This window comes from Octodon degus, unplaced genomic scaffold (genome assembly GCF_000260255.1).
Source record: "Octodon degus isolate 3935 unplaced genomic scaffold, OctDeg1.0 scaffold00077, whole genome shotgun sequence".
Taxonomy (NCBI): domain Eukaryota; kingdom Metazoa; phylum Chordata; class Mammalia; order Rodentia; family Octodontidae; genus Octodon; species Octodon degus.
Genome location: NW_004524653.1, coordinates 7,196,713 through 7,216,334, shown reverse-complemented (window position 1 = coordinate 7,216,334; position 19,622 = coordinate 7,196,713). Strand labels below are relative to the sequence as shown.

The 19,622-nt window shown below is 54.9% G+C and overlaps 2 protein-coding genes across 10 annotated transcripts in view; one reads left to right on the top strand and one right to left on the bottom strand.

Annotated features, from left to right (window-relative positions):
* Ptpn1 (protein tyrosine phosphatase, non-receptor type 1) overlaps window positions 1-5,954 on the top strand; it is a 71,816-nt gene extending 65,862 nt beyond the window's left edge. For 5 of the 6 annotated variants that reach the window (XM_004636038.3, XM_023720694.1, XM_023720695.1 and 2 more), the window contains 5 exons: window positions 1,619-1,756; window positions 2,640-2,849; window positions 3,471-3,632; window positions 4,070-4,290; window positions 5,421-5,954. In XM_004636038.3, coding sequence (XP_004636095.1) covers window positions 1,619-1,756; window positions 2,640-2,849; window positions 3,471-3,632; window positions 4,070-4,290; window positions 5,421-5,634 — 945 coding nt within the window. In that variant the 3' untranslated portion in view covers window positions 5,635-5,954. The remainder of the gene's footprint in view (window positions 1-1,618; window positions 1,757-2,639; window positions 2,850-3,470; window positions 3,633-4,069; window positions 4,291-5,420) is intronic. The other variant, XM_023720692.1, reaches the window with a different exon arrangement.
* Window positions 5,955-9,745: 3,791 nt separating this feature from the next.
* Ripor3 (RIPOR family member 3) overlaps window positions 9,746-19,622 on the bottom strand; it is a 68,699-nt gene continuing 58,822 nt past the window's right edge. For 3 of the 4 annotated variants that reach the window (XM_004636037.2, XM_023720800.1, XM_023720799.1), the window contains 9 exons: window positions 18,539-18,669; window positions 17,654-17,777; window positions 16,971-17,106; window positions 16,304-16,465; window positions 16,037-16,198; window positions 15,230-15,432; window positions 12,934-13,017; window positions 11,353-11,443; window positions 9,746-10,901 (listed from right to left, as the gene is read on the bottom strand). In XM_004636037.2, coding sequence (XP_004636094.2) covers window positions 10,801-10,901; window positions 11,353-11,443; window positions 12,934-13,017; window positions 15,230-15,432; window positions 16,037-16,198; window positions 16,304-16,465; window positions 16,971-17,106; window positions 17,654-17,777; window positions 18,539-18,669 — 1,194 coding nt within the window. In that variant the 3' untranslated portion in view covers window positions 9,746-10,800. The remainder of the gene's footprint in view (window positions 10,902-11,352; window positions 11,444-12,933; window positions 13,018-15,229; window positions 15,433-16,036; window positions 16,199-16,303; window positions 16,466-16,970; window positions 17,107-17,653; window positions 17,778-18,538; window positions 18,670-19,622) is intronic. The other variant, XM_023720801.1, reaches the window with a different exon arrangement.

Here is a 19,622-nt window from a genome sequence, read left to right as displayed (position 1 = left end):
AAATAAATAAATAAAATTAAAAAAAAAAAAAAAGAAGCGCCAGCGCCTCCTGTGCAGCGACGGCCGTTCTGCACCTTGCTGCATTCTTTGCCTGCTCTCTGTGGGCGCCCACTTCAGCACAGGGGGCCCCGAGCCCAGCAGGTCAGGCTCTTCTTCTGTAATCTCGAAGCATTGGAAAATCCAGCCATCAGAAGGGTGGAGACAGGTGCATCCTTTCCAGTTCTTCTGAGGTCCTGCTTCTTGACTGCCCCATGTGTTCTGGCTCCAAGGGGACCTCAGCATACAATTAAGACTTCTGTGTCCTGAGTGGTGACATTGCTTCCACGATGACAGGTGGGCCCCATCCGAGAGGCTCCTCTCTGGTGGCTCGCGGTCAGCGCAGGGCAGTGACGTCAGTAGAGCTGGCCAGGCTTTCAAGCAGACTGGTGTCTGGGCCCTTGAGCAAGCCCTGCTGGCGTCTGTCCTGGCACTGGGAAGTACGCTGCTGCGCTGGCATCACCCCAGGAATTTCTTCATTAATTTCTCTGACTTTTTGCTGTTTGCTTTAATTTTGTCTGGGGGTAACTTCCAGCCATGGTGGAGCAGGACCAGGGGCGTCTGTGGTCCTGGCTTCACCCTCAAGAGGTGCCTCGCTCCTCCTTTGTCCCCAGATAGTGCCGCAGGTTCCTGGGCACAGGGCCGGCGTTGGCGGTACTCCTGCTACTCCCCTGAGCCTGGATCCTCAGCCACTGTCCAGGCCATCCTGGTCACCCTCTGGCCCTACTGCTCCTCACCGCTCCTCTGACCTCTTGCTTGTAACTTGGGCCAACCAAGAAGTCTCTGCATTCCCACAGCACAGGTGCATTTCCCCCGAAAGCTTCCCACCATCCACCTTGTCCCTGCTGGGCCTCACCTGAAGCAGCTTCCTCCACCCACGTCACCATCTGCCCCAGTGGGGTAGCCGGAGCGTCCACACAAGGTCTAGCTCAGGCAAAGTGTGCCACGAAGTGTGCGTCCGGTTCCTTAAACTTGCAACACAAGCAGAGCTTTGTGGGCTTGCTTTAAGGGTGGCGGGGTGCTTCCTTTTCAAAAAGCCTGAATGACCTACATTTAAATCAGGATTGTTAAGCTGTTTCTGAAATTATCAAAGGACAGCATCAGAGGTATTTTTATGAAGTAAACCAAGCCAAAAGGAAAGGCTGAGCCCGGCCCCTCCAGGCAGCCCTCAGTTACTTACCTGTGGTCTGTTCAGCCCTGTTTTCCTTGCCTGCAGGTGCCTTCCCGGGCCAAGGTGTCTGCCTTTGCTGGCAGCCCCACCCGCTCTTGCTAATGGTTGAAATTCCTACATAAAGGCATTTGTGGGAAGCAGAACCTCCTTGCACTGCAGCCTCTCTCGTAGCCAGTGGGCAAGAGCCCAGGGGCACCCTGCTGCTGTTGGGAAGTCTGGAGCTGCCGGGCGGGAAGGGACAGCAGCCTGAGTGAGCAGCTGCTGTCCTCCCAGCCAGCCCCTTCTCCTGAGAGGCAGCCCGCCGGGCTGATGTGCCCCCCAACACTCAGGGAACCCCGGGCTTCGGCAGTCCTGAAGCTCACGGAGTGCAGACGGTTGCTAACGATAACCCATTGTTATTTCTTCCCTTAGATAAAGTGTGCACAGTACTGGCCACAAAAAGAAAAAAGAGAGATGGTCTTTGATGACACAAATTTGAAATTAACATTGATCTCGGAAGACATCAAGTCGTATTACACAGTACGACAGCTAGAACTGGAAAACCCTACAGTAAGTGCGTGGGTAGGTGCCATCGGGGGCCCCTCTCTTGGATGATACCTCTCTCACACCCTGTGTATATGTGGTTTCAGCACCGTGGTGAGCAGAGCTCACCCCAAGTAAGCAGGGTACCTGGGGTCCCACAGGAGCACGGTGGAAGGGGCCCAAAGCAGCCCCAGGGGACACTAACAAACATGATGGCCAGCCACCAGCTCCTAGACCCAAACTGGCCAGGCTTGAGTCCTGGCCTACCGTTTTGGATTGCCAGGCTCAGGGCAAGGAACACCACCACTTCTGTGTCTCTGTCTCTGTGTGTCTCTCTGTGTGTCTGAACCAGGGGGTTCAGCTGGTCACATGTGGCCAGGGGTCACAAGTACCCTGGGTGCAGCAACATGATGTTGCATGGGGAGCAGTCCAGTAACAGTGGGGAGGGAAGGAGGAGCAGGACTACTCGAGTGGGTTTCGCCGAGCTGTGCTGAGTGCTGGATCTGCATCTGAGCGGTGTGCGTGTCCTACTTTAGCATCCTCCTGACTCCTGTTGCTCAGTCACCAGTTGAAGTAAGAGGTAGGACTGGGTGCCGGTTGCTGACAAAAAAGGCTGAAGCTCCTGGTTCCCAAGCACACCAAGGGCTGCGTGTTCCCAGCACTTTCTGCCCACCTGGCTGCGTAGTACTGGAGCCACAGTCCTGCCGTGGCCCCTCAGGGAGCGTCAGGAATAGCGAGGCGGCGCGCTCTGCCAGTGCTTGTTAGCCCTTGTACGCCTGACTTGCAGAGTGACTCCTGGTGAGCTCTGGAGGGTGCTAGACGGGGGCAGAGCTGGGTCGTGCGCTTGGGATTTCAGGCTTTCTGTACCCGTGCTTCTTTTAGCATCATCGTAAGTGTTTTTCTCTTTCAGACCCAAGAAACTCGAGAGATCTTGCACTTCCACTACACCACATGGCCTGACTTCGGAGTCCCAGAGTCACCAGCCTCATTCCTGAACTTTCTTTTCAAAGTTCGTGAGTCGGGCTCCCTCAGCCCGGAGCACGGCCCTATTGTGGTGCACTGCAGTGCCGGCATCGGCAGGTCGGGGACCTTCTGCCTGGCGGACACCTGCCTCTTGTTGGTGAGGAGGCCTTTGCGGGCTCTCAGAAGAGAACGGGATGCATTGAACCCACCCCTGCCTGGCCACAGCTCTTCAGTTATCATCGCCATACATGCACTCCTCGGGCAGCAACGAGCTTTGAGCTTTGCTTTTTTTCTTCCCAGTACTGGGGGTGGAAGCCAGAGCCTTCACTCTGGGCTACATTCTTGGCCTCCCCCTGCCTTTTTTAAAAAATTTTTTGTTATGAGACAATCTTGCAAAATTACTAGTTGCCCAGGCTGTACTCGAACTTGTGATCCTCCTTCCTCAGCCTCCTAGAGTGCTGGAATTCCCTGCATGTCCCCACACTGAGCCCTGGCCCTTGCTTTTTAACAGCTTCTCCATGGTAAAATGTTCTTGCTCAAACAGCTGTTTTCATAGATTGCTCCCAACTTCAAAGGGGAATCCAGGTAGCCAGAGTCTTCTAACTTGTTTCAACCCCGTGCCCAAAGGGGCCTGATTTTGCCACATTTTCTAGAATTCTCTGCCTGCCCCTCTGTGATTTTCCTAGCTAGAAAACCTGCGCTCCTGCCACTGAATGTGTGAAGTCACCTTGCACTGGAGAGTTGGCGCTGGCTGAGTTGTCTTCTGTGTAACTTTCAGATGGACAAGAGGAAAGACCCTTCATCCGTGGACATCAAGAAAGTGCTGTTGGAGATGAGGAGGTTCCGGATGGGGCTGATCCAGACGGCCGACCAGCTGCGTTTCTCCTACCTGGCCGTGATCGAAGGTGCCAAATTCATCATGGGAGACTCTTCGGTGCAGGTCAGCATGGCTTCAGCCGGACCCGGCGTGGGCAGTTACAGCTTTGTCTTTTTGCTGTTGTTTTTTTTTGTGGGGCTGGGGCTCAAACCCAGGCCTGTGCATGTTGGGCCGGCGCTCTGCCTCTGAGCCCCATGCCCATGGCCTGACTTCGGGTGGAAGGGGGCGGTCACTTGTGAGAGTTCACATGCTGTCAGATGCCAGCAGAAATAACTGTCCTTTGTGCTTAACATAGCTGAAAAGTTGTCTGAATGTTCGCAGAGTCCGTTTCTGCCTTTGAAGTGCTCACCCATAGGGCACTGACAGGACACAGGCTCGATTTCCCAGACTTCCCTTCCAAGTGTGGGGCTGGGGCAGAGAAGTGAGAGCCCTTGGGGAGCGAGACCACTGGAGGGCAGGGCCAGGAGTGCGCACTGACGGCTCCTCCTCTGCTCCTTAAGGACCAGTGGAAGGAGCTCTCCCACGAGGACCTGGAGCCCCCACCTGAGCACGTGCCCCCTCCGCCTCGGCCACCCAAAAGAATCCTGGAGCCACACAATGGCAGATGCAAGGAGTTCTTCTCAAACCACCAATGGGTAAAGGATGAGAGTGAAGAGGATAAAGATGGCCCCATTGAGGAAGAAACCAGAACCCCCTTAAGTGTACCCTGCAGCATGGGCAGGTAATGTGAGAGGGGCTGGCCTGTTGGGGAAGGGGAGTGACCTGCTCCAGAAATACGTGCCTCCCCTCTGCAAGCACACATCCACATTGGGCACACAGCCACCTTGGAGAGCTGCCCCTCTGGAGGATAGAGGAGCTGTCCTGCCCAGTCCATGCAGCCCAGGAGGCCATCCGCTTCTGTGGCGCTCTAGCTCCACCTTGTGGTGCTCATAGGAATTGAGCTCTGCATAACTGAGTGGTGATAGGCGGGTCCTGGGCTTCTGGCCAGCTGGGACAGGCGATGTCCAGCTGAACACTTAGCTTCAGTCCCCAGGAGAGTCTTTGGGGAATTGAGCCTTCTGTGCATTGTGATTATATCATTGTATTCTGCGTTGTTACATCCACACAAACCTCACTGAACACCTCTTGATGCATACAGAGTACTTAGATAAAGTTGGAACATGCCCTCCGCCCTGTCCTAGACCATCCTGTAGGAGTGCAGCAGACTTGGGGCATTTGATGGGTGCTGAGGTGGTCAGAGAAGACTTCCTGTAGAAGAGGCACTGCCCAGAAGCTTGAAGGACTGCCAGGGCCCCCTGGGTGCCTCCCTCTGGAGGGCAGTTCTAGAGTGTGTGCTTTGACTCGGGAATGGTTCGTGTTCCAGGTGGAGCCTGCAGCGATTCTCAGACGAGTACACAGGGACAGGGAGGTGGTTGTGCTCGCCCCAGCAGCCTTGGCAGTGGTAAAAATTAGACAGTTGCAGCTGGAGTATCTCAGGATGAGGGATGCGGTGTCCTGCTGGGGTACGCTGCCGTGGTAGATGGGATTGGGTGCACCCACTGGCCAGTGTGCGCTCAGCTCATGATAACGGGGGCCAGGAAGTGATACTCACCACACACCAGGGGCCTCCAGCCGAGCTGACCTGCACGGTGGCCGATTACCCAGGTGCCCCTGCACCTCACCCTGGCCTGGGGTAACAAGAGCGCCTCAGGCCATTGTCATTGTCTGTTCTGGCCTGGTCCTCTGGCTGGGTGGCACTGGCCAGTGTCACCATCGCCTTCCTACGTAGAACTGCTCCCAGATAATAGTGCCCAGGCTAACCTCTGTGTCCCTGAGGGAAAGAAATAACCCATCTCTCCCCTCCCTCCTCAGCAGGAGCCGAGACACTGAAGTTAGAAGTCGGGTGGCTGGTGGAGGTCTGTGCAGCACCCAAGCTGCCTGCCCTGCCAAGGGGGAGCCGTCACCGCCCAAGGAGGAGGAGCAGGAATGCGCGCCCCCTCCCTGGAAGCCCTTCCTGGTGCACGTGTGCGTGGCCACAGCACTCACGGCCGGAGCGTACCTCTGCTACAAGGTCTATTTCCACTGACAGGGACAGTGAGGCGCACGAGCGCAGGAAGCGCTGGCCGTGCCGGGCGAGGATGCTGTTTTGAGGAGCATCTGAGCCAGTCTCAGAAAGAACGGATCAAGGTGTTTAAAGTCTGGAACTGTGGAAGGGCTAATGAGAGAAGTAAGGATTGCTGCACTGGGGTTTTAAGGAGCCCTGTGGTCCCAAGAATATAAGAGTCTAATCTCAGGGCCTTAACCTATTCAGGAGTAAGTAGAGAAAATGCCAAATACGCGTCTCTCTCTCTCTCTCTCTCTCTCTCTCTCTCTCTCTCTCTCTGTTTCTCTCTCTGTCTCTCTCTGTCTCTCTGTCTCTGTCTGTCTGTCTCTCTCTCCCTCTTTCCCTCTCTCCCTCCTTCCTCCTTCCCTCCCTTCTTCTCTGCTTTCTGCCCCCTTTTTTCTCCCCCATTTCCTCTTTCTCTATCGCTTTTTTGTTGTTGTTGTTCATTTGTTTTTGAAAAATAGAATTACAACACATTGTTGTTTTTAACCTTTATAAAAAGCAGCTTTTTGTTATTTCTGGAGAAAGATGACTAGGCACTTACAAGATGTCGTGCACCCTTACTAGGTGGTGCGATGAGATACACAGCTTACATTTGATTTCCCAAGGAAAGAACCCCAAACTTTTACGAATGTAAACTTCCTTGGAAAAGAGGGTTGGGACGCTGCTGTGGCTCAGGCACGCTGTCTGCCGCGCACACCCCGAGTCTGGACAGTGCCTGCGAGCTTTCCCGTTCTGAGAAGAGAGCGCCAAGGCATCTCTAGAAAACAGGCCTGCTTCGCTCAGGGCGCCCTGCTCCTTTCTCCACTGACCCTCCTGGTGACAGCCAACGTGCCCCTGCACCAGCCCTCATCACCCACTCCTGCAGGCCCCTGCTCAGGGTCAGGTTCACCCCCAGGCTGGCTGCTGGCATTTTACCCTGCGGTTTCCAGAATAAGTGCCATTTCAGTAAAAGTCCACACCTTAGAAAGGTGCTGCTCTTACAGGGAGAGGAGGGGCAGGGTAGCCTTAGAAACCTTGGAAATTGCCTGGCAGGACTTTTTTTTCATCCTTTGAAATATTTACCTCCTTCCAGGTGGCCATCTTGGAGTGTGTCAGATAATTTAGCAGAATGCAAATATTTTTTCCTTTGGAGTGATTTTTAGGGGACGAGGATATCGGAAAACACCCAGGGCCCCTGGGCTGCTGGCTCCCGTGGGGGCGGCGTGGCCAGGGTCGTGCATGAGTCAGCTCTACCATGTGCGTCAGGGCCCACCTGAAATGCTCGGTTTCCTTCCAGTTCTGCTCAGCAGCAGCTCATGACCTCGCCCTCCTCCACCCACTGCCCGCCTCTGCTCCCAGCTGGCAGGCCTGCCTCGGTCGGTGGGCGCCGCTGGACGAGCAGCAGACAGCACCAAGCTGCGCCCCCACGCTCAGCCCGCCTCCCAGGGCCACGTATCCTGCTTCTCCTTTTGCTTCCCCTCCTCCTTCCGTGAGTCCCAAATCCATTTCTGGAAAGAGCAAAAGAGGACCATGCTGGTAGTACCACAGCGGTGGCCCTCACCAGGCTCCAGGCTCCAGGCTCGGGCTGTCCCCTCCCTTCCAGCAGGTCCTAGGATGCCCCAGGCAGCCGCATAACAGCCTTCTCCCTGGAGGTCTCTGTGTTGTCTATGTGGAATAAGCCTCTCCACTCTTTATTTATTCTTAATTTGTTCCCCAAAGGCATACATACTGCACTAGCATTTTCTTAAACCAATAAGGTATTAAAATTTTTTGATTTCAGCCCACATCAGGGGCTTTATCAAAAAGTACAATAATAAATCCTCAGGTAGCACTGGGAATGCAAGACTGCCGTGAGCCTGCTGCGTCAGCCCAGTGCTGGGAAGGAGGACGGCCGTGAGCAGTTGTTACGCAATGATGTTGTGGGTCCTGTGAGAAGATAGAACACTGCTCTAATATATAATGAACACTTGGGTATTTAATAAGATACACGATGTGAGATGACTTTGTCCCAGGTCTTCTCCTCCCCCATTATCTGCTAGAACCTTGTTCTCAATCACCGATTCCCTGTGTGTATTAGAATGCATGTAAGGTCTCCTGTGTCCCCATGAAATACCATGTGCTTGAAACGAGAAACTCCGATTCCTGCTTTACTAATGTGCCCATGACCGAGTCCGGCCCGCCTCCGCATGACCTGCCATACACGGCTGCGGCTCCTAAGGCCGGTGCTGAAGTCCTTACCATTCAGCCAGAGAGCAGCGATGATTTCCAGTAGCAGATAATGGCCTAATTCCTGGCATGACACTCTGGTCACTTCCTGGCGAGGCCCGCCTGCCCTGGCCCCGCTGGGTCCACTGTAACCGAGACATTCCGAGGCGTGGCCAGCCCCACTCACATCGCACGCCCTGGACGCTTGGGACTGGCTTTTCTCTGGGTCCCTGCTCCCCTGCACCCAGCAGGGCGTGGTGTGGAGGCAAGCAGCCCGGCGCCCCTGGGGATGGTCCTTAGTCAGCCTGCACTGTCTCCAGCCCGGGCCGCCTTGCCCAGAGGTGTCTGCCTGCCCTTGAGCCCCGCGGGGCTGATGGTGCTCACGACTCTTCCTTGAGAGGAACTTAAGACCTCCACCTTCGGTGGCTTTTTTAACAAGAAACAAAAAGGCAGCTGTGGCCCCGAGCTGCTCTCTTGCCAGCATTTTCACATTTTGCCTTTCATGTAGGAGAAGCCAGCACAGAGCAATTCTGTGTGAGGACACTCGAGGCGGAGCCCTGGCAAGGTGCAGAGAAGCTGGGCGCCGGGCGGCGAGCATCTCTGCGTTGGGCCCGTTCCCTTAAAGTCCTGTATCTGTACGTAGTCGTTGGGGTGTGTATATACAGTAGCCTTTCCAGTGGCGGTCCTGGGTTAGCCCCTGTCCTGGGAGACAGGTGGCTCTCCATCCTGTTACGCATATGTTAGAGAGGTGGTGAGCTGCTCTGCTGTATGCCTTAAGCCAATATTTACTCATCCAGCCGTTGTTTTTTACGGTGGCCATGGAATAAACCATTTTTACAAAAATAAAAACAAAAAAATGTGAGGTGTTCAGTATAATACCTTTTCAGGTGTGTATATGTGGCTGCATGACCAGGTGGGTGGGGGGCGCGTCTCAGGGTCTTCTGTGACCTCACAGAACTGTCACACTGTACAGTTTTCCAACTTGCCATATCAATAATGGGTTTCCATTTTAGTTGCAACAATAAAAACTTTTTTTTCTAAAGAACATGACTTTGGCTCACTTCCCGTTTCTCCACTTCATGGACCTGAACCAGCGTGGGCAGCTGTTTCTTTCCGCTCTGTTGATGTGAAGCATATGGCGTTGGTGCGGCGGTGTGTTCTGGGATGCTGAGCGCCAGGAGCACTGGCAAGCCCACCCCTCAGCCTCTGCCCGTCACCCTCCCACGATTCCACTGCACAGGACACTTGCCCGCCGTATCAGGACTTCACGAGTGGCTGAAAGATCCATACTGACCTCACCGCCAGCCTTTAGCCAATTGCCTATCACACACAGTGGTCCCACACCTCAGGATGGTGGTGAAGTCACGCCTGCTGGAGGATTGACTTAGAAATAGAAATAGGATATAAAAAATTAGTATGATCTTCTGTGGACAAAACTAAACAAATCTTATCCCAAAGGGATGTTGTGACTTCCTATTCTGAAGTAACGACAGACTGTACAACGTGGCGGAAATGGTGCCAAGGATTCCCTTTCATCCTCCAAGGTTCCAGGCTGTGACCCCCACAGGGTCCACGGGGCTGAGGTGCTGTGACTTCAGAATGCCGTGGGAGCCGGGGCCCCAGGTCACAGGTGTCGGTCCACTGTCCCACTTAAGGGTTCAGGCGTAGAAACTGCAGCAGGCCATTGAGAACGGGCAGGGTGCGTGTGTGGGAATAAAGATGGAACTCATGACCCGGGGACCGAGGTGCAGGGGCAAGAAGGCCATGCCGCAGGGCGGTTGTCCAGGAGAGAGCAGCCCTGGAGCCCCTGAAGCCTGTCAGGGACAGCACCAGGACACAGCTGACTCCCCTGGCAGGGTGGCTGGGGAAACCACCACGATCTCCTTTTTCAGGTGAAGTGAAACGTCCATTAAAATAGCTTTTTAATTGAAATTTCAGAAGTTGGAACGTATGAACAAGGCAAATAAATACTAAGTTAACAACAAAAGCACAAAATATATACAGGAAGCTTAAGTGAATATGTTTAAGTTACAAGGCTTTCTGGTGCCATTGTTGACAGCAAAGTTCAAATCCCTCTTTAGCTCTATATTTCTAACACAGAGGCATCTCAGGACACACAACTTTTAAAAAAAAAAAAAAAAAAAAATTACACTTAAATAGGAAACAAATTTCCTCTAAAGCAACATGCTCCTCTGTGGAATCTTGCTTCAAGCCAGCCCTGGCTACTGGAGTGGTTTATTTAATTGGCCATCCGTTGACTGGTTTCCAAAGCTGGATTCCATTTTGATGTGTACGGTCAGAGCCAATGGCCTTGGCCCTGACACGCCAGGCTCCTGGGCCAGGATCTTGTCATCTTTGTGCTCTCAAGCGCGGTAAGATGAGGCTCGCGGCTGGCCAGCTGTTGTCCAGCCGCACTGGCGTTTGGGCTGCCGCTCCGGTTGGGGGGTGGCTTGGAGAAGTCCTAGCTTTGAGCCTCCCACTTGCTGCAGCTCGACGGGGTGACAGAGCCGCTATTGAGGCTCCTGACTCCTGCACCTTGGTCTTCCATCAGCACAGCCCGCCAGCTGGGCCAGCAACCCACCTCCCTGGCGCCAGGATTTATGGGACCAGGAGCAGAGCGGCCAGCGCACAAAAGCACGCACACCATGGCCGCAGCCCTGTGTGCGTGGCTGGCTGGCTGGCTGTCTGGGGTGCCAGCTCTGCATCCCGAGGGGGGGCCGATGCATTCCCAAAGGTGAAGGTGGAACGCTCAGTGCAGGGCTTCGGCCTGCCAGGTGCTGAATGTCCCCTGCTCCCCAGTGGCACCACGTGTGCCCAGTGCCTTGGAGTGCGCTCTTGGCTCTGGCCTGCTCACACTTGGGGAGTGCCCAGCACACCCCACCCAAGGCCCAGTGTGGCGCCAGGGCTGGGCAGCAGCAAGGAAATGTGCACGCTGGACTTGGGCTCGCTCGCTGAGGCTTTTCAGAATATTGTGATTTCAACATCTGCCTCCTGGCAGAAGCCTTCTCTTTGCTCTGCATGAAGTTTGTCCATCTTCTCAAAGGCTAGGCGTCCTTTTTCTCCTGAAATAGAAAAGAGGCCACTCTGTCAGGGGATTGTCTCCCACCTCAGTGTCCTGTCCTGCCAGGCCAAGGGGACCTTAGTACTTAGCATGGGTATTTGGGGGTCTCTGTAAAAGGCTGCAGAGGAACCTCAGGGGAGCTACTACCTGGCAACTCGTGGACTGAGCCTCGTCCACACCAGTGACAGAGTCTGTCTGGGACAAAGTCAGCCAAGTTCTGGCCCTGCTGTGGCCCTTGCCTCTGGGTGTGAGGCCCACACTGAAGGCCTAGAAGGAAGCACTTGCCACGCTGCTGTGTGAGCAAACTGCGCCACATGGGTGCTGCTGAGTGCAGAAGGCAGCTGTGCACGGGGCCTGTGACTGCCGTCTGAGGTCTGAGGGCTGCAGGTGGCCTCCACTAAGAACGCCAGGGACCCCACTGCGCTGTGTGAGACAGCAATGCTCTACTTTACCAAAGGACAGAGTGGCTTCCCGGGCAGCTGCTCTCACGGCCTCCAGGTCAGACTGGCACAGGCTGGCGATCTGGTCAATGCTTTCGATGCCCTGTGTGAGGTTAGGAAAATACAGCTCCAGTAGGGGACATTTTAGGGAACAGATAGGGGGTCTGCAGTGTGACTCAGGGCTACAGCGCTTGCCTACCACATACCAGACCCTGGGCCTCATCCCCAGTACCACAGAAGAAAGGGAGGGAAGTGAGGGATAGAAACAGGCAGAGCCCACTTCTGTCAGTCCTGCGAGACTGGCCCTCTGTGGCCTCGGCCCACAGAAGCACCTCTGGCAATATGTCTGCAGCCCTGACACCTTCTAGCAAGGCCATCTTATTGGACACCCTCTAAAAGGCCCGCTTTGAAATGTGACCGGCTTCCTGCAGGACTTGCTACTTCCTCCTGGCTTGCCCTGCCTACACCTCCCCACTCCCCTACTCACCCAGGACTGAAGGGCCCTGTGCTGGGCCCCGGCCTCCTGCTGGGTGTGACCCTAACCAGGTGCCCCCCTTGGGCTGTCCTCCAGGGAGCATGGGTGAGGCAGCGCTGTCTATTGAGCTGCCTCTCAGTGAGTGAGGGATGGTGTCTTAAAATGCAAATGCCAACTGTAGGTGAGGTAGCAGGGGACGAGTTGTCTCCGGGCGTGCTGGTGGGAGCCCCAAGGAGTCCCGAAGTGGCTCATGTGTTCTGGCTGTGGACAGACAAGAGGCGGGTCCCACCCAGGGCAGAAATCCAGAACCCAGGACAGTTTTTGGAAACTGTGCATAAAAATGCACATAGTGACATTATGATTTTTAGAATGGATAAAAACCCTATATTTTTTGAGTGGGTAAGTAGGTTAATTTAGGGTTTGATAAGACTCTTTGTGAAGAATTCTAAAGTGCTTTCAGTCTAACACAAAAATGTCTTATTTTGTTCACTTGCTAAACTGTGTGTGTGTGTGTGTGTGTGTGTGTGTGTGTGTGTGTGTGATTGAAAGCTCATGTTGAGCTAGCCTACCTCCATCTTTCGAGACAAGGTCTTGCTAAGTCAGTATTTTTCTCTCCTTAAGCTTTAACTTGGGATTCTCCCGCCTCAGCTTCCTAGAATGCTGGGGTGACAAGTATGCTCCACCACACCTGACTTAAAACTATGTTTCATATGATCGGTAATTTAAAATGCTCACATACTCCCATAAAAGAGAAATATGCCAGCATGCCAACGTTGTTTCTGCTAAGGGCATTTCTATATTTTGCATTCTTTTCTCTTTCCCAATGAGTCTGATGTCCTTGGAGTATGTTGGGAATTGTAAAGTGTGGAACCCAAGATCTTAGAAGTGAGTCCCTGGGGCCACCTGTGTGGCTCCCCAGAGTTGAACAGATGCTCAGGGAGTGTTAGGGGGCCTCTGCAGTCAGAGTCTGTTACAGGGGGGCACCTGCTGCTCCTCCCCTTGTTAGCCATCCTCTTCCCTTCTTTGGGTCCCAGGGAAATCATTCCAAGTTCATAGTTACTTCAGCAAGGACCACGAGCAGGCACCCGTCAGCAGCCGTGAGGACTCACTGTGCTCACCTGGAGCTGCTGCAGTGCCATGCACGCAGCCCGCTGGAGCCTGGGGTCGCCATCCGTCAGGGCGTCCGTGTAGAACAGCAGGGCCTGGGAGGGAAGGGCCGGGGTAAAGGCACCAGGTGGGGAAAGCAGAGCCAGTAGAAAGGACACTCTTCTCAACCCTAAACAAGACTAGGGACTGGGCTGCAGTCGGCAGGCGGGGGTGGCACCCACAAAAGATGTGTGCCGCAGGGTTGCATTCAGCCCCAGAACTGATTCAGGGTGATGGAAATAAAATGAGAAAGCTCTTTTCGTCTAACAATGTTTCAGAAAGGCTTTCTCGAATTGCTGTCCTATAAAAAGCTCCATCAGAGAAGTCACACAGGCGGCGCCCAACAAGAGGAGAACTGAATGTGCAGGAAAGTTTTCCTCGTGGGCTCAGGGTGGGTGAGGCCAGAGCACTGGTCAGAAGCCAGGAGGTTCCTGCCCTCGCCCCCCTTTCCTGGTCCTGACTCCGACCCCACTTTCATCATCCATCCACAGCCACGTCACAGCACTTGCTTGGACCTAAATACACAGCTAACAGTGAAGCCTGAGCCTGTTGTGCTGCTTCTCAGGGGATCGGTTAGGAGCAGGGAGAGGTGTGCCTGCCTGAGGGAGCCCAGTGTCCAGGAACCTAGGAGCGGCCACACTGTCCACTGCAACAGTGAGGGCAGAGGGCCAGGTGCAATGGAACTGAGGAACCCCCCTGCCCTTCCGGCTGCAGGTGACTAAAAACTTGTGGGGTTGAGGTGTAGCTCAGTGGGAGAGCGTGTGCTTAACATGCACAAGGCTGGGTCCCATCCCCAGCGCCAAAAATAGGAGGCTGCTTGGGAGAAGAGGCTGGAGTAAGGCTCCAGGATCCCAGGGCAGGGCACTGGACAGAGCCCTTGGGACAGTGGCATGGGGATGCCACATGTCTGCCTGGTGTATCTATTGCTGAGGAAATGCAGCCTCCCAACTCGCGGCACCTGGGGCTTCCGTGGCGAGGCCTTTGTTACCAAACGAGACGTGCACGAAATAAACCACACAGCGGAGCCTATAAAGCCAGCTGCTAACTCGCTCACTTTCAGGAGCCTCAGAAAACAGAGAAACATGTTCTGCTCTAGCAGGCACTCAGCAGAGTCAAGACTGCAGAGGGCAATGCAGTCTCTTCAACTGACGGGTCGCAAGGGGAAGAAAGCTAGAACCTTCCACTCAAGTGAAATTTAAAAGACATCAGCCAGGGCCAGGGAGATGGCTCAGTAGAATAAGTGCTTGCCTGACAAGCACAAGGGTCTGAGTTCAATCCCCGGTTCCACAAAAAAAAAAAAAAAAAAAAAAGACATCAGCCAATCACTAGGTGCGCCTCTGCAATCCTGTTTAGCAAAAAGAAAAGATCACCATGATATTGGGGAGTTGGAAATGTGACCGTTAGATATACTAACGAGTTAATACTCAATTTTTTTAGGTGTGATCATAATATTGTAGCTAAGGATTTTTAAATGATCTTTCATCTTTTGACTCATATGCATAATTGACTGTAAGTTGAATAGGATATCTAAGACTGCTTCAAAATATCATGGGGTGGGGATGGATGGGTGGATGGATGGGTGAGTGGGTGGATGGATGGATGGATGGGTGGATGGATGGATTGATGGGTGGGTGAGTGGGTGAGTGGGTGGGTGGATGGGTGGATGGGTGGATGGATGGATGGATGGGTGGGTGGGTGGATGGGTGCCTGAATGGGTGGATGGGTGGGTGGATGGATGGGTGGATGGGTGGGTGTATGTGTGGGTGGGTGGGTGGATGGGTGCCTGGATGGGTGGGTGGGTAGATGGATGGATGGGTGGGTGGATGGATGGATGGATGGATGGATGGATGGATGGATGATGGACAGATGAAGGTTAGACTTAGGCAGCTGGTACATGTGATTCCTTATATCATTCTGTCTTAGGTGAGAGAGGGAGAGAGTGGGAGACAGAGAGGGAGAGGGAGAGAGAGAGCGTGTGTGTGTGTGTGTGTGTGTGTGTGTGTGTGTGTGTTCAAAAGCATCCAAGTATTTAAACATCACCCCAAGGTGAGTCAGCAAAGATGCTGATTTTCTCTGCAGTCCAGACCTGAGCTAAGGCACACAGTATGGCTCCACTCCCCTTCCCCACTCTCCTCAGGGGCTGTCAGATCCCTAACCCCAAATCTACCTTAGCGGTTGCAGCCACAGCCACCCACTCTGTCCCTGCAGCACACTGACGCTCGACACTCTCACTTGGGGCAGGGCCTGCCCCTGCCCTGGATGCTGTACCTTTTCCCGGAAGCTTCGGTTCCTCGCCGCGGTGGCCAGGCGCGAGCTGGCCACCCTGCACACCTTGGGGGGCCCATCCAGCTGCAGCAGCGCCCAGGCACGCAGGGTGTGTGGCAGGGGCTGGAGCTGGCCCAGCCGCTTCCCCTGCAGCTTCCTGATGGCCTTGGCCTGCCCAGTGCAGTGCAGCTCCTCAATGAGCGTGACTGGAAGAGAGGGCAAAAGTGGCCCTGCGCCCCAGCCCAGGCTTGGGCAGTACAGCTGCCTCAATCTGCAGAGAAGCTACCAGGGCGGGCAAGGGAGGTCACAGGGTCGTCCTGACAGGTGTCAGAGGGAACCCCTGGAATCAGGGAGGCTTTCCTAGCAAGGGATCAGATACATCTGAAAATCTATAAGGCTGCAGCCCAAACTTCTAGAGACTCTGGTCAGCCATACAGCATGTTCCTACCCAACTCTGGCTATGCCTCTTTCAGGGGATTCGGGGGACAAGGTCTCACTAAGTCATCCAGGCTGGCCTTGAACTCATAATCCACAATCATCCTGCCTCAGCCTCCTGAGTACCTGGAATTGCAGTTATGCTTTTTTGTACTTGTCCTAATTTTTTCCCCCTGTGCCTTTTAAAGCCAGTTCTCCTTGGAATTCATTCTCCTGTATCAGCTGAATATGGAATTTTACTCAATCAGTTCTCAAGACAACAGCTGGAGAGGAAGACACAGAAGAAGCTCAGACTGCCTGGCTTGCAGGAGTGGGGCCAGAGGATGCTCCTGAGCCGTCCCTGAGCTGTGAGCACACAGCCACCAGCTGGCCCACCTTCCTTGGTGAGCTGCGCGAAGTGCCTCTCCAGGTCTGAGACGCTCTGCCTCTGCAGGTAGCGGTGAAACTGGAACCAGGTGACCGTCTGTTCCTCAGGGATCCCAGCCACAGGGAGCAGCCCACCACAGGTGACCACCTGCTCCAGTAGCCTGCGGCACACTGGCCAGAGGGAGGCATCATGAGGAGAAGCTGAGGCCCGCTGGGACACTGCGACCCCGGGGCCACACAGCCCTTCTTGGACAGGACAGGAGGAGGGGGAGCTACCTATTTCCAGCTGCCCTGGGTATTTCCCACGGACTCTGTGCAGGAACATTTTCTTGAGCTGGCTCAGGAGCCTCAGGGCAGGGCAGGCCAGGACGCTGCCAGGCTCAGTGCATGCCCGCCACAGCTTCAGACAGCCCTTCCTGCGCGAGACCTGCGGAAGGACTGAGAGCCTGGGCTCAGAAATCAGCCTGGTTGGGAGGGCAGAGGGGCCCTGCCCGATAAATCCATGTAGTACAGCGAGGAGCTTGGGCTCTGAGCGCCTTACCCAGGTCATAGTCTGTAGGCCCCAAGAGGCCCTGGGGGCAGCTGTTATCAGACCCTCATGGACAAGGAAAGAGGCCTTTGAAGGGATTCCATGGGGGTCAGAGACAGAACTGGTCAGGGGTGCTGTTTGAGGACCAGCTGTGTACCCTGAACATGGCCTGGCACACACTGAGCCCTAGGTAGTGGCCTCCCAGGATGAAGAGAGGATGCTGAGGCTCAGAGAGAGGTGAATGCCTGGAGTCATCATGAGACTGCCAAGTCCCCCTCAAGGTCTCTGACCCACCCCAGCCCACCCAGAGCTGCCAGCTACTCTGAGCGTGCGGGAAGGGGCTGCTCCCTGGATGCTGGGCCCCCTGCCCTGTGCCGTTCACTGAGCGCAAGTGGGTAGCTGGCAGCTACTTACTCTCTTCGATGGACGCTGCCTGGCTGGCCTTCTCGAAATCAAGGTCAGAAAGCATCTCCAGAACCTGCTTCTGCTGTGTAGCCTCTTCTACAAGGCAGTCCTCCACCATCCTGGACAAATTAGGCGAGGCCAGTTTCTGGAAGCAGACACAGTGTTCCAGGTTAGTGCGAAAATGGCCTATGAAGCCAGTCCTTGGGCTGGGACCCCGGCTCCTGAGCCTGAACCTTCTATCCCAGCAGTAGCTCCCTCACACCCTGAGAACCCTTCCACCAAACTGAGCTAAAGAGGCAGTGAACTGCTGGGACCACCTTTGCCACCAGAGGGACCAGATTTCCTTCGAGCACAGCAGATCAAGGGAGGGACCCAGTCATGCTGGCATTTGAACCTCTGGCTATAACTGGGCCTGGAGCCCGCTTCTGTGGCTTTCAATACACAAGCCAGTGCATTGTCCCTCTGGCTGAGCCAGTTCCGACTGGGTTCTGGCATCTGTGAATGACAGTGCCACAGCCATCGCTTCAGGGCTTAAATAAGAACCACGTGGTTACTCAGGTCCTGGTCTGCAACCTCATGGGGATGTGTCATTGGCTTTCCGGGTGCAAGTCCCCTGCCCCTGCCCCCGCCCTGCTCATGCTCTTGTACGTCCCAGCCTAAGAGGACTCCAGCCCCGGCCGAGCCCTCGCCACCTGCAGCAGGGCCTTGCAGACTTGCAGGTGGACCGTGAGTAGCATGTCCAGCTCCGGGGCTCCAGCTGTAAGCTCCCTGGGTGACACTCTCAGTGAGGGCGGTGGGGGTGTCGTCCTATCTTTTCTGAGTTGGGTGGAGAAAAGACCATTCCAGTTAGCAGCTGTGAGGGTAAAAGAAACCTTCCCTCCCTGGAGAGCTCAGCCTCAGGGAGGCCAACCCAGGTCTTGGAGAGGGAGTAAAAGAGGAGAAAACCAAGAAGAAAGAAGGGAGCCCAAGAGGGTAGCAACACAGGCAGGTCCTGGGGCCAGAGCCCAAGGACCGGGCTGGGTGGGACCAACCTGGACTCTGAGACTCTGGGCATGTCTGCCCCTGAGTCTCAGTTTTTTCATCTGTACAGTAGGACCGGAAGCCCAAGCTCAGGGTGCACGGGGTCAGGGAAATGCTGGGCAGGGACTCAACCCCAGGCCCAGCAGTGTCAGCTGTTCAGAAAAGGGACAGCTTGGCAGCCCCCAGGGGCAAGGGTGGTGGAAGGTATGTATGCTGCTGGATGTAGGGGCAGCAGAGACCCTCGGGGCCAGTGTGATGGGGCGGTGGTATCACAGGGGAGACAGACAGTGAGGTGAGACAGACAGTGGTCCCTGGGGTGTGTGGGAGAAGTCGGGGTCTAGCAGTTTCTGTTGTGTACTCTGTTGTTTTTAGAGATCATTTTAAAGCTCCATCGTATTCCCTGGAGCAGGAAGCAGGTCCTTGCCATTCCCTTGGTAGCTACGAGGCCAGCTACGCGCCAGGACAGGGCGGGGGAGGGGTGGAGGATAGGGGAGGGGCTGGGAGGCTGATGGAAGGTGGTGCCAAGGAAGCCTGCAGAGGGCGCTGGGTGTGCTCACCGGGGGCCCTGGGAGCCCCCGAACAGGGACAGCTGGTCAGCAGCGAGGTCAGCGTTGAGGAAGGCAAAGCTCTCCAGGATGCACTCCATGAGGCTCTCGGAGGAGGCGTGGTGGGGCCGGGCGCCGCGGGGCTGTGGACAAGCGGCCACGCTGAGGGCAGCCCGGGCCACCCCCACAGAACCCGGGCTAGGGGCTCCCTGTGGGCCCAGCCGCGCCCCACCTCAGCACTACCAGTCCCCAGTTCTGCAGCTCGGCGCCAGCAGAGGTCCCTGTTCCAGCCACACGTGCACCTCCTGGGGTCCCACCCAAGGGGCCTTTGATAGGCAGAATCTCCAGGGACACATCTAAAAAGCCTCGCGTGGGTCCTGACACTCGTGGGATGGGACAATGGAGGAAACCAGGTAAGAGACCAGCCGTCTCGCTTATAGGAGCCAGCTGCCACCTGCCACATGAGGACTTGGGGACATAGGAGCCAGGCTGCCAATAGTTCGGTGTTCCAAGTGCAGACACCTGAGGTTTTATGGGAAACCATAGTTTTACAAATCAACTTTGAATTTTAAACCATTATGAATTAAAGGTCAAGCCACACCCACCCACCAGGAAGCTGGGAAGTGGCAGCTGAGCCCCTGGGGTGCACTATTCTTCCCTCCCAGGAGAAGCACGGAAGGAGGAGGGATGTGCTGGGGCCACCATCCTGCCACTGGCCAAGGCACCAGGACAGTCTCTTCCTGGCCACATTCCCTGGACTCAGCATGCCTGGCCTCATCCTTTACAAACTACGCCAGACACACAGCCCAGGCAGAGGATGCTAGCCAGCACCAGCGTCCTAAGAGCTGAGGCCAAAGGAAAAAACTTAAGCAACAAGAGACCAATAAGAATGATTACAGCGATTTCATTTCCAGGCTGAACAAAAATGTGTGCGCCTGCATATGGATTGTTCGTTGTTAGCCTATGAAGTCAGAGAGAGAAGCAGAGTTAGAAAACACTGGATTATTCTCCTAGGAAAAATACTGGGTTAGCTTTTTGTGAATTCTGCTGGGCATTTTCTCCAACAAACGAACATAAAGTTTCATGTGCTTCTGTT